Here is a 17,914-nt window from a genome sequence, read left to right as displayed (position 1 = left end):
TTGCTTTATAGATAAGTGGCTCTTGCTTTGATAGGGTAGAATAGATCTTTCTAGGTCTATGTGTGTTGTGTGAGTGAGTGTGAGATGGTACTTAGAGAGGTCAGAAAAGGTCATCAGATTGCAAAGAACTGGAGTTGCATGCACTGTGAGCCATCTGATGTAGGTGCTAGGAACTGAACCCAGGTCCTTTTGGAAGAACAGCAAATGCTCTTAATCACCAGGTCACCTATCTGTCTGTCTGTCTGTCTGTCCGTCCAGCCATCCCTAGAGGATGTTTCATCCTTAAGCACCTTTATGGTAAGCCAGACCCCAGGACAAATGTCCTCAGGATGGCGTTGCACTAGTAGACTCTGGGGGCTGTGGACAATGTTAGCCCTTCAAACATATTGGACCTTTCCCTAAGTGGCAATGAAAATGCAAAGTTGCCAGCTTACCTGTGACTTAACCAAGTTCCTATAGACATCAGGTGTTTTTGGCCCTTAGGTTAAAATAAATTGTTGCCATTCAAAGTGCTGCTTGGACTTTCTAGCATGAAGATGTGCTCTCCCTTCCTGTCTAAGGAACACCCATTACCCAGGACAGTGCCTGCAAGTGGCTTGTCCTTAGCTGGCATCAGCCAGAGTTGTTCCAGGCCTTTTGTTACCCCGCTTTCTGTTTTCCCTGTCTTTCCTGTCTTTGCTGTGCTCTAAGTGAGCAGCTGTTTCAGTAGTGGGCATTGGGATGGAGTGGGGTTAGGAAACACTCTCAAGTGGCTAGAATGCCTTGTCCGCATTCAGTTCACCTACTCTCTCTCTCTCTTAAGCTCCCCTATTCCCAACAATCACTGTAAACTATCTTATGGTTCTATGAACACACCATTTCAGCCTTAAATCTTTGCGTCACTTACTTTAATTAAAAAGATACTTATTTTTATGTGTATGGGTACTATGCCTACGCCTACATGTTTGTCTGTGTACTGTGATTGTACCTAGTACCCATGGAAGCCAGAAAAAGGTGTTGAGTCCTTAGAACTGAAGTTGCAAATGGTTAAAAGCTACCATGTGGGATAAAAATTGAACCTGGGTCCTCAGGAAGAGCAGCCAGTGCTCTCAACCACTGAGCCATTGCTCTAGCTCCTGATTTTTACCTTTTAACTGATTAGTTTATTTTACAAAGAAAGACTGTCCAACCTTTGCTTTTTTGGTGCTTATATAACTACTATCTTAGATAACATAATGAACTGAAAAAAAATTTAGGCTTAGACTTCATTTAAAGCACTTAACATATTTATTGTTGGAGCTTGGGTTTGATTCCCAGCACCCACATGCTGGCTAACAGCCACCTGTAACTCCAGTTCCAAGGGATCCAACACCCTTTTCTGGCCTCAGCAGGCACTGCCTACAGATGGCTCAAGGCTTATATGTAGGCAAAACACCTCAGTTGATATCCCTGGGGAGGACTGCTATTTCTGAAGGTAAATGGAGAAACAGTGGATTTGGGGGAGAGAAGACGTAGAGGGGAAAAAGGGAGGGAGGGGAGACAACAGTCAGGTCAGAATGTCAGAAGAAATTTTAAAAAATTTTTTTAAATTTTAAAAAAAGAAATAACTAGATGAGTTTAGGGAAATATATGTAGTGTTTTTCAGGGATTAGAAAGCAGTCATGTTTATGGAGATCATCCCCACTAGTGCTGTCTCTCATAATATCAGTTGACTTCTTAGATGTTTTGTTGAATGAAACAAGTCTGTTTGAGCCAGTTTGAAGGGTAGAAATTAAGTTTTTAAAAAAAATCTCTGGTGTAATGTGTCCTGGTTATAAAGCTTATGTGTGAACACATTCAGGTTCCTGGGTTTTTGGCAGGAAGAAGACCTAGGCAACTAATGGGGTGCCCAGGGGGCATGGCTTTAACTCCTTTTCCATAGGTCTGGGTTAAGAAGCTATGACCACCGGGCAATGGTGGCACAAACCATTAATCCTAGCACTTGGGAGGCACAGGTAGATGGATCTCTGTGAGTTCAAGGCCAGCCTGGTCTACAGAGCGAGTTCTAGGACAGGCACCAAAGCTACAGAGAAACCCTATCTTGAAAAGACAGAAAAGAAGAAGAAGAAAAAAAAAAAAGAAGTTGTGGCCTTAAATTAGGAACAGTCCCTGAGTGGTAAAGATGTGCCCTCTGTGGGCCATTGTGACTCTGGACTTGGGGCAGGACCTTGAGTCAGAGCAAAGAATGAGTGACCTTTCTTACATCAGAGGCAGGGGTATGTGTTTCACAAAACTGAGTGGAGCCGAAGATGGGGCCTAGGCAAGAAGCAAGTGTTAATTTCTCTCTTGTCAGCTGATAGACGTTCTCTGTTGAAATTCCTTTGGGTGCTCTGAATATTTCCATTTATGTCACTATGGAGAGGGACTTGCACTCTGAAAGAAGTTTGAACGATTCTTTGGGGGCATTGAGCTCCTTAGTTCTCTTCTGCTGTGTGTTTCTTTTCATACTGGACTCACTCTGAACCTCTACTTTAGAGACTTGAGAGGACCCCCCCTTCTGGGTTTCATATTCTTTACGTTAAATCAGACTCAGTATGTATCCGCATACCCAGTTTATTCCGTACTGGAGATGAAGCCCAGGACTAGGAGCAGTCTAGGCTATAAACTGAGAGCATTCCTAAGACCAGAGATTCTTTGAGATTGCTTTCGCAGACCATGTTCTAGAATAGTTGATTTTAGTCCTCAGTTCTTCTTGAGAAGTGGGGTTAATTGAGGCAATCATTGTGTCTTAGGATTTTTATTGCTGTGAAGAGACACCATGACCGTGACAGCTGTTGTGAAGTAAGACATTTAATTGGGGTGGCTCACTTACAGTTTCAGAGGCTCGGTCCCTTACCATCATGGTGGGGAACATGGCAGCATAAGGCAGACGAAATGCTGAAATGGTACATCTTGCAGGCAGCAGGAAGTCAACTGAGACACTGGCTGGTATCCTGAGCATAGGAAACCTCAAAGCCCACCCCCTAGAGTGACACACTTCCTTCAGCAAGGCCACATCCACTCCAACAAAGCCACACCTCCTAATAGTACCACTCCCTATGAGATTATGGGGGCCAATTACATTCAAACTACCATGTTACACTATTTTATAAAAAATGTGTTCCCCATCCTAGTGCATTAAGTGATGATTGTAAAATAAGTCATGCTAGAGTGTCGACTTTCCTTATCTCCAGCATTACGTGCACTGCGGTTGTGTGTAGGTAAGGTACTCTAAGCTAGGCATGTGACCTGAGCAGAAACGTGTGTCTGAAGAGTAGTGGAGGGATTGGAAAGGGTGTTTCAGGAGGAATAAGATGGTCCAACCTGGAGTACAGGTAAGAGCAAGCAAGTTGGTAGTAGGGTATATCACTTTCACGAATGTCCACCACAATCAATCTTTCTTTCTTTCTTTCTTTCTTTCTTTCTTTCTTTCTTTCTTTCTTTCTTTCTTTCTTTCTTTCTTTCTTTCTTTCTTTCTTTCTTTCTTTCTTTCGTTTTTCGAGACAGGGTTTCTCTGTGGCTTTGGAGCCTGTACTGGAACTAGCTCTTGTAGACCAGAATGGTCTTGAACTCACAGAGATTCACCTGCCTCTGCCTCCCAAGTGCTGGGATTAAAGGCGTGCGCCACAATCTTTATTTTTTAAATTACATGTTTTCACTGGTTTTATTCATGTATCTGTATGTTTGCTTGCATGAGTTCATTGCATCACATGTGGTGTAGCTGCTAGGGGAGGCCAGAGGGAGCTAGAGCTCACAGCTGTTTGTAGAGAAGTTACAGTTATAGATGCTCAATGTGGGTGCTAGGAACAAAACCCCAGTCCTCTGTTATCCTAACTGCTGAGCCATCACCTCTCTAGCCTTGTTTGTTTTTAGATATAGGGTCTCAAACTGTACCCCAGACTGACCGTCAGCTCATTCCTCCTACTTCAGCGGTCCTGAGTTCTGGAATTAGAGCTGTGCCCTATTCCCAGTCATTCCCAGTCAAAGTCTATACGTCGTTAAGGTCCATGGCATCCTAACCTGTGTGTATGAATGTGTCCCCAGTGCATAGCCCATCTGATAGTCCCAGTATTCTGTGCCATGTAACAGGACATTATTACTCTCCTTTGGAGATGATGAGTTGGATTTCCCATCAGGAATTGTAAATTATTCCTTCCGCCTGTCACATAACTCAGATTAGGCCAGTGGTTTACTATAGTGATGTGATCATTTTAGGTCATGCAACAATGATAGCATTTATAGCTCACACTTGTTTCTTTTAGGTGTCTGCAGCAGGGAAGGAGGCTTTACCGTCTTGGCTACATTGGGACCCACACAGTCACACCTTGGAAGGCCTCCCCCTTGATACCGATAAAGGTGTACATTACATCTCAGTGAGTGCTGCACGGCTGGGAGCCAATGGGAGCCATGTCCCCCAGACTTCCAGTGTGTTCTCTATCGAGGTCTACCCTGAAGACCACAATGAACCACAGTCTATACGGGCAGCCTCATCAGACCCTGGTGAAGTAGTGTCCTCTGCCTGTGCTGCCGATGAGCCAGTGACTGTCCTTACAGTGATACTGGATGCTGACCTTACCAAGATGACCCCAAAGCAAAGGATTGATCTCCTGAACAGAATGCAGAGCTTCTCAGAAGTAGAACTTCACAACATGAAGTTGGTACCTGTAGTGAATAATAGACTATTTGACATGTCAGCCTTCATGGCTGGCCCAGGAAATGCAAAGAAAGTAGTAGAGAATGGGGCTCTGCTCTCCTGGAAGCTAGGCTGCTCCTTGAACCAGAATAGTGTGCCTGACATTCGTGGTGTAGAAACCCCTGCTAGGGAGGGTGCTATGTCTGCCCAACTTGGTTATCCTGTGGTGGGTTGGCACATTGCCAATAAAAAGCCAACTCTCCCCAAACGAATCCGGAGGCAGATCCATGCTACACCTACACCTGTTACCGCCATTGGACCCCCAACCACGGCCATCCAGGAGCCACCGTCCAGGATAGTGCCTACCCCCACATCTCCAGCCATTGCACCTCCGACAGAGACCATGGCTCCTCCTGTTAGGGACCCCGTTCCTGGGAAGCCCACAGTCACCATTCGGACTCGAGGTGCCATTATTCAGACTCCAACCCTGGGCCCTATCCAGCCTACTCGGGTATCAGAAGCTGGCACCACAGTTCCTGGCCAGATTCGGCCAACACTGACCATTCCTGGCTATGTAGAGCCTACAGCAGTTGTTACTCCTCCAGCAACCACCACCAAGAAGCCACGAGTATCCACGCCAAAACCAGTAACGCCTTCAACTGATTCCTCAACTGCCACGACTCGAAGGCCAACCAAAAAACCACGTACACCCCGACCAGTACCCCGAGTTACCACCAAAGCACCCATCACCAGATTGGAGACAGCTTCCCCGCCAACTCGTATCCGCACCACCACCAGTGGAGTGCCCCGTGGTGGAGAACCTAACCAGCGACCAGAACTCAAGAACCACATTGACAGGGTAGATGCCTGGGTGGGTACCTACTTTGAGGTGAAAATTCCATCAGATACCTTCTACGACAATGAGGATACCACTACTGACAAGCTTAAGCTGACCCTGAAGCTGCGAGAGCAGCAACTGGTAGGCGAGAAGTCCTGGGTTCAGTTCAACAGCAACAGCCAGCTCATGTATGGCCTACCTGATAGCAGCCATGTGGGAAAACATGAGTATTTCATGCATGCCACAGACAAAGGGGGTCTTTCTGCTGTGGACGCCTTCGAGATCCATGTTCACAAGCGTCCACAAGGGGACAAGGCTCCTGCACGGTTCAAGGCCAAGTTTGCCGGTGACCCAGCACCAGTAGTGAATGACATCCACAAGAAAATTGCTTTGGTAAAGAAGCTAGCTTTTGCCTTTGGGGACCGAAACTGCAGCACTGTCACCCTTCAGAACATCACCCGTGGCTCTATTGTGGTGGAATGGACCAACAACACATTGCCCCTGGAGCCCTGCCCCAAGGAGCAGATCATAGGGCTGAGCCGCAGGATTGCTGATGAAAACGGGAAACCTCGGCCTGCCTTCTCCAATGCTCTGGAGCCTGACTTTAAGGCTGTGAGTATTGCTGTGACAGGGTCTGGCAGTTGTCGGCACCTACAATTTATCCCTGTGGCACCACCCTCTCCTGGAACCTCAGCGGCACCAGCCACAGAGACTCCAGACAGGGACCCTGAGAAGAGCAGTGAGGATGATGTTTACCTGCATACAGTCATTCCAGCTGTTGTGGTTGCAGCCATCCTGCTCATTGCCGGAATCATTGCTATGATCTGCTATCGCAAGAAGCGGAAGGGCAAGCTGACCCTTGAGGACCAGGCCACCTTTATTAAGAAGGGGGTGCCTATCATCTTTGCCGATGAGCTTGATGACTCCAAGCCCCCGCCCTCTTCCAGCATGCCACTCATCTTGCAGGAAGAGAAGGCTCCCCTTCCACCTCCTGAGTACCCCAACCAGAGTGTGCCCGAGACCACTCCTCTGAACCAGGACACTGTGGGAGAGTACACACCTCTGCGGGATGAGGATCCTAATGCACCTCCCTACCAGCCGCCCCCACCCTTCACGGCTCCCATGGAGGGCAAGGGTTCCCGTCCCAAGAACATGACCCCATACCGATCACCCCCTCCGTATGTCCCCCCTTAACCCACAAGCGCCTGGGTGGAGGCAGGGGTAGGGCAGGGGCCTGGAGACAACTTGGTGTTGTTTGTAGAGACCGGTGGCCCACAGATCATTGCCCACCGGTAGCCAACACCTGACCTAGCACACACTGACACACAGGGCCTGGACAAACCCGCCCTCTCTGGTCCTCCCAAACCCCAAAGCTGCTGGAGAGACTTTGGGGACTTTTTTATTTTTATTTTTTGCCTAACAGCTTTTTGTTTGTTCATAGAAAATTCTTCGCTGCGTTTTTGATGGCTGGCTCTGAAAGCACTGTTTGAGTAGAGGTAGAAGGAGGGAGCGAGGAACCGTGAATGAACTCACAGGCAGTGCTGGGTGGCCCCCAGCTCTCTGCATTTTGCCTTTAACACTAACTGTACTGTTTTTTCTATTCACGTGTGTCTAGCTGCAGGATGTAACATGGAAAACAGTAGCTAAAGATTAAATTCAAAGGACTTTCAGAAGTTAAGGTTAAGTTTTTACATTTAATCTGCTGTTTACCTAAACTTGTACGTATAATTTTTGGGTGGGTATGGGGAATTGCTTTGCTAAAAATAAGCTCCCAGGGTGTTTCAAACTTAGAGAAGACCAAGGGACAGTATTTTTTATCAAAGGAATCCTATTTTTTCACACTATGTCAACTTGGTTGCTCTGACACCCCAGAGCCTGACTGAGGGCCTCCTGGTCCTGGCTCTGGTGCCAGGGCCCTGGTGCTGGGTTTGCTCTCCCGCTGCTGCCAGGGGCTGGAAGCTGGAGGGGCCTCTCGGGCCATGGACATCCTGACCTCTACCCCATGCACGCTAGTGGCCTACCACTGAGGGGGGTCATCATTTCTGTGGAAAAGGGACTCCAAGAGGCATTGGTGGCTGTGGCCCCCAACCTAGGTGCTCCAGGGTGGGCCAGTTGCTCGTAGGGGCACCTGGGAAGGTCGAAGGACTCGACCACATCAACTTTTCTTTTCTCTACTCTGTGGGTTTTTGTTTTGTTTTTCTTTTTTCTTCCCTCTTAAAAGGAATATCATGGTCTTTGAAACACTCAGTGGGGGACATTTTGGTGAAGATGCAATATTTTTATGTCATGTGATGCTCTTTCCTCACTTGACCTTGGCCACTTTGTCCCAACAGTCCACAGTTCCACCCCATGCACCCATCCCCTCTTCTCTGGCGCTCCAGTCCTGGGCCTTGGGCCTGAACAACTGGAAAAGGTCTGCGGCTGGGGAGGAGTGCCAGCAATAGTTCATAGTAGAAGTCTGTGGGCTCTCAAAGCTAATTTTTTACTAAAGTTTTTATACAGTCTCAAATTGTTTTATTAAAAAAAGATTAAAAACTGGTGATGCTTAACAGCAGTTTGTACAAGCTCCTAGTGTTGACTCCATGGACTGATGGCTCTGCTCATTTTGACTCCCCCTTTCTTTTCCTAATGGGTTAAATTCTGGACTACACAGAGGCTTCCTTTGCCTTTTTTTAGCAGAACACCGTCCATCCGTCTGCATCTCTGTCCCATGACTCAGGGGCACCCACTCTGCTTTGATTCTCCTCCTTTGGAAGAAACCATTTTGAGCATGCCTTTTCTTGATGTCTGAGTTATTTCGGGTACCTTTTAGGGAGGAATGCCTTTTGCAATAATGTATCCCTTCCCTGATCAAAGGTGGGTGGGTGGATCCAGGCTCCCTTTGCACACGGAGCAGTAATTTCTAAGCCATATCGACTGTTTAGCAGAGGGTATGCTGTCTCAGGAGGGGAAGGCTGGTAGGAGGGATGTGCTGTTTCCAAAGGGTGGTTCCTCCTGCGTTCTCCACAGAGCCTGCCCTTCCTGCTCAGCTCCCAGCAGGGTTCTTTACAGTGAGCAGTGCCCCATGGGGGAGTCTGCAGATGAATGCTTCATGGATGGCTGGTGAATGGGCCTTATGCCTCCAAGCTCTGGTCCAAGCTGGAGTTTGCCTGATTTCCTAGAGTCAGGAGCAGGAATCTAGCCTGATGAAATTATTTCTGGTGACCTCATCAAAAATAAATAATAAATAAGTAAATCCCAGTATTCCAGGTAAAGGCTTTGGAAAGCCTTCCAGATACTCTGTTGCTCTTAGCAACCCCACCATTGGGCATTGCCATGTAGAGAGGAGGCTGGCCCAGAGTGGCCTGTCGTCATAGCAACTGGAGGCAATGGGGCAGTGAACAGAATAACAACAGCAACAATGCCTTTGCGGGCAGCCTCCTCCTTGAGCCCTGAGCTGGTGATGGCCATTGGACTCTGAGACGGAGAGCCAATCTCACATTCAAGTGTTCACCAACCACTGATGTGTTTTTATTTCCTTCTATATGATTTTAAGATGTGTTTTCTGCATTCTGTATAGAAACATATCAAACTAAATAAAAGCAGTGTCTTTATTACAATGTGTTGCCTCTGACTGTCTGTTTACCTGGTCTCTTAAGGTTCCTGGGAATGAATGGTAGGAGGGAATTGTATGTCAAAGAAGAATGACTGTCAGTCCAGCCGCCTTCACAGAAGCTCTAGCGTTTCTGTACCATGGAAAGGCTGGGTTTGCGCTCCAGGAACTTTGCTACTGTGTGAGCTCCTGTTAGCACCCCTCCTGCCTTTGAGCCAGTTAAGGCTAATCTTGATCCTGTTTCTTCATTTCCAAGGGTAGGGTGAGACTGGGTGGAGGGGAAGAGGATCGGGAGGGGAGGGTTCCTGCCTCAGAAGGGGCAGCTCTGGGCTGGTCTTATTCAGGCTAACCCCTGAAGATTGGGTTGGAGGTATGCTGACAAGCTCCACTCCAGCTTCTACCCCAAGCTACCTGTAGGGCCTGGGGTTGGCTGGTAATTAGCCAGGGTAGTTAACCCTAAGTGCATGTCCAGATATAGACAGGCTGTTTGTGTAGACTGAGCATACTCAGGACCCAGGAGAGGGTGGGTGTGTTTTCCTGGGACAGTGCTGACATGTGGGAATTGGAGATACAGCGGTTGTTGCTAGAGGGCCATTGGTTACAGAAAAACTGGTGCCTCTCCTGGCTTATCTCTACCAGCTCACCGTCAGATTTGCACACACTTTCCCTGATGGTTCAACCATGGTCAGAATTAGGACCTAAATGTATAGCCTGTTGAAAGTGCCCAGGTAGAGCCAGTCTGGGCACAGAGGTCTTGTCTCAAGCCAGGCATGGCAGGGCACACCTGTAACCCAGTATTGGGAGGCAGTGCTTAGAGGATGAGCCAGCTACTTTGTAAGCTTTGTCCAAATACCCTGTCTTCAGTTAAGACTGTCCCAACATGTCTTCAAAGACTTCCCTCAGTCTTCTAGGCCTGGCAGCAAGAACTCAGGAAATTACCCTACAGTTGCTCAGTTAAGCTGACCCTCAGAAAGCTCAGCTTAATGTCTTAACTCGAGCAGAAAGAAGAGGAGCTGCAGGCTGCAGATAGATGTGCCTGCTGTCCCTGCCTCCTTTGCAGGAAGGTGTGAATAGCTGTTGAGCCTGTAGATGTCTGCTCCCCAGCACTTTAGCCAAGTTCCTGGATTTTTTTTCTTGATGGAGGTGAGCTCGCCTATTTCTTCTGAGCCAGACAGAAAGTGGCAGAAGGGAATAGGGGTAGGAAGAAGGGGACTGATAGGAACCTGCTTTCCTACTTGATTTGGCTCAGGGCCATTTCCTGGGGATCTAGTATGGCTTTCCAGTGTGGTGGTGAGGTAAGGATGTTGCTGTCTCCAGGAGGCTCTAGGATGCGGAGTGAACTAGGGAATGGAGTTGGCCTGCAAAAAAAGACATCAAAGTAGAGGAATCTGAACTCTCAGCAATCTTGGGTAAAGACACTGCCTTGAGAGCCATGATCCCTGGACCAGTTATGTGACCAAGGCTGTTGGCTAGAGAACCTTGTGGATTTAGTAATTGTGGCTAGCTTGACCTGGAGGTTCCACACTACTTGCCAAGATGTAACTTCTAGCTGGGGTCTTCTCATGTTCCGAACAAATGAGCTCAGAGAAGCTATTCCCTGCTTCCTGTCAAGCATAGAAGGCCTATCTCTAGTGCCAGTCTTTCAAGGCTAAGTTTCAGTCTCTCAGTATTGCTCTCTGAAAAGCTCAAATCAGCCCAGCACATGCCTGTAATCCTGGCATGTGTGAAGAGGCATTAGGAGCAGGAGTTTAAGGACAGCCTTGGCTACATGATACTTTGTGCTAAGAAAACAAGAACCTGGGATGGAGAGATGGCTCAGCCATTAAAGGCTCTGTTCACAACCAAAAACAGGAAACTTGATGTGGCACACACCTTGTAATCCAGCATTCAGGAGTCAGAGGCAGATGGATTTCTGAGTTTGAATCCTGTGTGGTCTACATCAGGAGTTCTGGTCCAGCCAAGGCTACATAGCAAGATCTTGTCCCAAAAGATGGGGGTAGATGGGGAGCAGGAGAGATGGACGGCTCTGCAGTAAAGAGCACTTGCTCATCTGGAGAACTTAAATTCAGTGTCTACACCCACATACGGTGGCTCACCATGTCCTGGATGCCCTCTTCTGCTCTTTACAGGCACCTACACACAGCATACACTTAGCATAGACACACATACATACACAAGTAAAAAGTCTTTAAACATAAAAGGAAAAGGTGTCAGGTATAGTGGTGCACACAGTTAACCCCAGCACTTTGGAGGCCAAGGCAGATGGCCAGCCGGAGTTACCTAGTAAGATCCTATCATGAAAATAAGAAAAACCCTAGTGATCTATCGGTAACTCACCAAGGCCAGCTGGCCTGGGTCTGAAAAAGCATGGGATAAAACCGGACTCACTGAACATAGCGGACAATGAGGACTGCTGAGAAGTCAAGAACAATGGTACTGGGTTTTGATCCTACTGCACGTACTGGCCTTGTGGGAGCCTAGGCAGTTTGGATGCTCACCTTACTAGACCTGGAAGGAGGTGGGAGGTCCTTGGACTTCCCACAGGGCAGGGAACCCTGACTGCTCTTCGGGCTGATGAGGGAGGGGGATTTGATTGGGGGAGGGGGAGGGAAATGGGAGATGGTGGCGGGGAGGAGGCAGAAATCTTTAATAAATAAATTAATTAAAAAAATAAAAAATAAATGACTTTTGGATGTATCATCATTTTCATACAACCTTGGCTTAATATTTATCTAATTTATGTTTAAAACTATCTCCTGAAGAAATGTGTAACAACAATAAATGCAGAGTAAAAGAATAATTGGGCAAAAAGATGAATAATAACTTTGATTATAATTAAGCATAGCTAAGGGAACAAGAATAAAATGCAGTCACTTCAATAAATGAAAAAAAAAAAAAGAAAAACCCTAGTGCATGAACTGGCTCTTTGGAGCCCGTTCCCCGTGGAGGGATACCTTGCTCAGCCTAGACAGTGGTGGGAAGGGTCTTGGTCCTGCCTCAAGTGGTGCGACAGACTTTGTTGACTCCCCGTGGGAGGCCTCACTTTCTGAAGAGTGGATGGGAGGTGGAGTGGGAGGAGGGGAGGGAGAGGGAATTAGGATTGGTATATAAAATAATAAAAGATTGTTTAAAAATAATAAAAGATTGTTTAAAAATATAAATAAAAAGGAAATAAAAACAACAGAAAGCTGAGCAGTGGTGGCAGACACCTTTAATCCCAGCAGAGGTTTAATTAATGAAGAGGCAGAAACAGGCAAATCTCTGAGTTTGAGGCCAGCATGGTTTACAGAGTGAGTTCCAGAACAGCCAGGACTGTTACACAGAGAAAACTTGTCTCTGAAAATCAAAGCAAAAAGAGAAAAATGACTTGCTTCACTTTCTAGACCACTCTGTTGCATGATGGCTGAGGCCCAAAGAAGGCAGGGAAGTTGGCCAAACCTTCGGAACTAGTGTACCGCGGGTTCCAGCCCCGAGTGTAACCCTAACACTATTCTTTGTTCGTATTGTAGAAGAACAAGGGTTTGAATAAGTCCCTAATGAGAAATGGTCCTGTCACTTCTTTATGAAGACTCTAGAAGGTGCAGAGGGGTGCCCATGTGATGGGCCTCCCAGTTTGCTGAAGGTGACTCGAATCTCAGTTGAGACCACGTCTCTAGAGGGTTCTGTGAAGCCCACTCTTCTAGGCAGGTTCAGTGCTAGCATTAGGTCTCAACTTGGTAGTGGCTCCACAAGCCTACCAAGGGAGCCCAGCACGGCGTGGGTCAGCGCCAGTCCCCAAAGAGGCGCAATGTCGACCGACTTCCAGGAGGTGGCGCTGTAGGACTGAGCGGTCAGGAGTGGGCGGGGCTGAAGAGGTGTGGACTGTGGGTGGGGTTACGAATGCTGCAAGCATAGGGGAGTCGGGCTGTGGGAGGAAATGCCATTTAGAGACGGAAGAACTGAACTGCTCAAACCAGCTGGGAGAGGAGCTCTTTCCCACCCCCGGATGTGGGCAGGACCAGGACCGGAGCACAGAGGCGGGTGGAGCCGAGTCCGCGCGTGGTGCTCAGGCTTCACTACCCTGCGGGATACAGGCAAGTGCATCTGGTCTTCACGTGCAGCATTCTCCCTGCTAAGGGAAGAATCTGCAGTGGAATGGGCGTGGCAAGTTTGGGCCCTGGCTTTCCGCTGGCTTCCGCTCTAGGGTTCCAGCCCGCAAAGTATGAATTCTGGTGTATTAGCAACTTGGAAATCTGTATCTACCCTTCCTGGGGAGATGACTTAGTGCGTAAAGAAGGTTCTTGCCTGAATTTGATCCCTTGATCCTTGTGTTGGAAAGAGAACCGACTCCTGCAAGTTCTCAGATGCAAACTAACAAATAAATGAGGGGTGGGAGACACCATCTTTTACCTGCTCATCTCTCCTAGCCCTCTCTTTTAGACCTCGTGTCCCCATGGAGTCTAACTTTCACGACATGGGTTCGTTGGATTCTTCGTCTCTCCTTTCTTGAATCTGAGAGCATCCGATAGCCTGACAGGGTACTATGGAATCTGGGAGAGTCTGGGCTAACGACTAGGCACATCTGGTTGTGCTATTGGGGTTCTCTTAGTCTGTATTCCTGGGAAAAGGACACCACATGAGAAACAAACGGGGATGGGACAACTGGTGACTCATTCTCTGAGTGGGTCCTGGAGCCTGGGTGCACTGAAACCCCAGAGAATGCCTTTCTGCGGTTGTATACAGCTGCTAGCCAGTGGTGATGGTGCACACCTTTAATCCCAGCATTTAGGAGGCAGAGGCAGGTGGATCTTCGAGTTCGAGGCCAGCCTGGTCTACAGAGTGAGTTCAGAACAGCCAGGGCTACACAGAGAAACCCTGTCTCGAAAACCAAAACAAATCAAAAAATTGTACAGCTCGGTGATCTCTAGTTGGCAAGGAAGGCTGTTGTCTTCTGTCCACAGAAGAAGGATAGTTTAGTCTCAGGATATACAGGGTAAAGCCTAAGTTTGGAGCCAGCCAAAATGGGGACACCAGCCTTCCTTTGCAGTGACTTACCTAGTGTTCCAGGATCACCCCTACTTCCGTTAGAACAGCAGTTCTTCCTAAAGCTTCGACCCTTGAATACACTCCCTCATGTTGTGGTGACCCCAGCCATAAAATTGTTTTCGTTGTCACTTCATAACTAATTTTGCTACTGTTGTGAATTGTGGTGTAAATATATGATATGCAAGGGTTGCAGTCCACCCACAGGCTGAGAATCTCTTTCTTAGAAGCTTTCTTGTTAAAAAGGAGAAACGTGGAGCAAGGAGCTGGTCCAATCAGTGACACTAGGAAGTGGGTGGACCTCTAAGTGATGAGAATGATTTATCTCTAGACCTGTCTCTGGCTTTGTTGTGGATAAACTCACCCTCAGGGAACCCAGGTTGAGGTGGGCAGGGAACTGGCCATAGGGGATTCGGAAATGGATGCTATCCTCTGCTGGAAAGGGGGGCGGGGACCTATCCTGTAGTGTGTGGGGTGTGGGAGGTGTGGGGGACGAGATGAGGACTCTGTTTTCCGTGTCCAGTGCAGTGGGCAGAGTGAGGGCTGGGGCTGCAGCTCAGTGGGTACAGTGTTTGTCCTGGGTTCCACCCCGGCACCACATAGACCAGATGTGCTGAACGCCTATCTTCCCAGCCCTGCAGAGGTGACCACAGGGAAAGTTCCAGGTTACCCTGCTGCGTAAGTGGTGCACATCTTTAATCCCAGCACTCAGGAGGCAGAGACAGGTGGAGCTCTGCGACTTTGAGGCCAGCCTGGTCTACATACAAGTTCTAGGCCAGCCAGGGCTACATATTGAGACCCTGTGTCCAAAAAAGGAAAAAATTGAGATGAAAGAATTATAGTGCAAATGGGAGTTTGAGGAAGCGCTGGCTGATTCCCTGGACTCTGACGCTGTGACCATTGTTCCCCTCACCCCTACTGTGCACCCTAAGGCAGCACACTCCTGGAACTCCAGCCTCCTCAGAGAGACCCTGGCTCAGGGCTGCCTAGGAGAGCAATGCACACATCTGAGGGGTCCCAAGAAGATGCTTGGAGCAGAGCTGGCAGTGGGAAGGGGTAAGCCTGTGGAATTAGTGTTAACACAAATGGGGAAGGCAGTGCAGTGGCACACTTGGCCTTTCTCTTCATAGCAGATGGAGTCTGTCCTTTGCCCAGCCTTCCGTGGAATTCTGTCTGCCCTGTCAGCTCTTTGTCAGAAAGGCTTCCTTCCCAGAAAGCTGATGCTCACAGCAGGCCTCCCAGCTGGAGGGGTTATCACCACAGAAATAGCAGTGGTCGCCCAGATGTTGCCTAACTGATACCTGCTCCTCTCCAGCCCAGGTATCTCCTCCAGCCAGGGAAGCGTCTCCTCAGACAACCCTGCTGTCCCAGTGTGGCGTCCGCCATCACTGTCTGGTCTGGCGATGCCATAGTTATACTCACTACTGCAGGTAGGGACAGTGGTCAGCACTTAGGGCCAGGAACCAAGTGCTCTGGGCTTGGGGCCTGGTTTGAGCAGCAGACTGGGAAGGCCAGACTTGGAAATCACAAGCTGAAGTGAAGACATAGTGGGTTCAACAGTCTTGAACCTAACTCAGAAGGTATCAGTCACATTTAACTGACTGAAATCATTCATCCTAGCAGAGACCTAGGACATCCTTGCCACGAAGGTCTTACAATCTGTCTTCTTGCTCCCGGGGTTTGGTTTTCTGTCAGCGACTTTAATCCTTGCTGTATTATGTCCATCTGTCTTGGAAGACAGTTCTTTTGGCAGTTCCTGGGAGTTTGCTAGGTCCTCAGTAAAGATGACAGGGCATTCCAACCATTCTGATTAGACTCCGGTGGAACTTAGCAAAGAGGACTTTATACTAGAGCCATGGTCCCCTGTGGTGAAAAGTAATTCCCAGTAATGTTCTTGGGTTTGAAGTAGGAAAGTGGAAGGGAGGTGAGGGGGGCAGAGACCTCCTGAAAGACTTCCCTGAAGACACACAGAAGTGTGTGAAAGAGAGGCCACCAAGCATGCTGTCTCTTCCCCTGAAATGAGCCGCGTCTGAACTTCTGTTGTCTCAGGAGATGGCATGAGGACATAACTTGGAATGAAGGTAGGAGATGAACCCTACATAGAGATAGGGGTTCTGGGGAGAAAACTCAAAACAGAGACTCAGGCCAGGCATTTTCTGTAGTTTAATAGTAAAGATTTCTATGTCTGTCTTTCAACACAGCTCCTCAAAGACTGGTCCCATGGGCCTCTGGGGCCTGGCACTGAGGAGTGGGGTAGGCTCTGGAGGAAGGTGGATGTGGTACACATTAATGAGATAGGCAGAGCCAGCCTGGAGGCCCGCCTGGGGGGGGGTTGCAGAGGGGCCAGGAGAGCAGCGTGTTTTGACTTGGATGCTTACAACTTCTAGAAACCACAGCTTCATTATTTTTTCTTGTCATAACAAGCCTTCAAAAGTGTACAGCTCTAACAGCACTGGGGCTTCATTAGCCTTCTTGGGAGCCGTGTGCGGGACGCTGAGGTTGTGCTGGTGGCAAACTTTTTGATGACTTTTTCAACTGCCTCTTCATAGTACAAGTAAGATTTGCACACTGCAAGCCCGGTGGTGGGGGCACACACCTTTAATCCCAGCACTTGGGAGGCAGAGGCAGGTGGAAGGATCTCTGTGAGTTCGAGGCCAGCCTGGTCTACAGAGCTGGCTCCGAAACTACATAGGGGGCTGGGCGGTGGTGGCGCACGCCTTTAATCCCAGCACTTGGGAGGCAGAGGCAGGCGGATTTTTGTGAGTTCGAGGCCAGCCTGGTCTACATGAGCTAGTTCCAGGACAGGAACCAAAAGCTACAGAGAAACCCTGTCTCAAAAATCCAAAAAAAAAAAAATAAATAAACAAAACTACATAGGGAACCCCTGTCTTGAAAAACAAAAACAAACAACAACAACAAAAAGATTCACACACTGCAACAGGAAAGACTATACATGGGCAAAACATGGGGTGAATTCTATACTTTCTAGCTTTTTTCTTTTTCCTGTTCTTCCAGGAACCATGGCCTACTGAAGACTGTAGTATGCAAATGCGCTTGTTTAGGGGCACGGGGGGGGGGGGGGGTGGTCTGGGGAGGGTGGCAGTGCACCTGGGCAGGGCAAGGCCTCTTTGTAGCCTCCCGCTTACTTGGGGAGCTACCTGCCTCCCTTTGTCTATGGGTGGTGCCAACAAACTTAAGCCAGGAAGGCCATCTCCCCCTCCAGACTTCCCCCTTCCCTTTTCAGTTTGGTTTCTGTTTCTCTCACCCAGTGGAGGCATCAGGGTGGGGAGTTGCTTGTCACTGGGAGATGTAACAAACCTTAGCAAGGTTACCACAGAAAGGGGTTTAGGAAGTCTTATAGGCAAGTGTAGCTTTCCCAGTCTCTCTGAGACAGTCCAAAGTGTCATGGCACCCCGACATCCAAAATTGTCTTCATCCAGTCTTTGTGTATGTGTGTATGTATATATATATTTCTTTTTCCATTTAAATTTTTTTCTTTTAATTAATTTTTAAAATGCAATATGCATTAGTGTTTTATCATCGGTTAAAACTGGCAAATGGGTCCCTTGGAACTGGAGTTACAGACAGTTGCAAGCTGCCATGTAAGTACTGGGAACTGAATCCGGGTCCTCTGGAAAAGTAGTCAGTGCTCTTACTGCTGAGCCATCTCTTAATCCCCCCATTTAAAAAATTCCAGTCACAGTTCTCCTCACCCCTCCTTCTGCCCCTCTACCTGTCCCCAACCCTCCCCCCATCCACTCCTCCCTATGGGTAAGGGCTCCCATTGGAGTCAACAAAGTCTGCATGAGCTAGCTTGTTGGAGCCCGTTACC

The 17,914-nt window shown here is 48.2% G+C and overlaps 1 protein-coding gene across 7 annotated transcripts in view; it reads left to right on the top strand.

Moving 5' to 3' along the window:
* Positions 1-9,061, top strand: part of Dag1 (dystroglycan 1) — a 65,806-nt gene extending 56,745 nt beyond the window's left edge. For all 7 annotated transcript variants that reach the window (XM_057767329.1, XM_057767325.1, XM_057767324.1 and 4 more), the window contains one exon: positions 4,260-9,061. In XM_057767329.1, the coding sequence (XP_057623312.1) occupies positions 4,260-6,662 (2,403 nt within the window). In that variant the 3' untranslated portion in view covers positions 6,663-9,061. The remainder of the gene's footprint in view (positions 1-4,259) is intronic.
* Positions 9,062-17,914: the final 8,853 nt, after the last annotated feature.

Source organism: Chionomys nivalis, chromosome 4, assembly GCF_950005125.1.
Source record: "Chionomys nivalis chromosome 4, mChiNiv1.1, whole genome shotgun sequence".
NCBI classification, from domain to species: domain Eukaryota; kingdom Metazoa; phylum Chordata; class Mammalia; order Rodentia; family Cricetidae; genus Chionomys; species Chionomys nivalis.
Note: the sequence above shows the minus strand (reverse complement) of the source record. Positions and strands in the feature narration are given on the sequence as shown.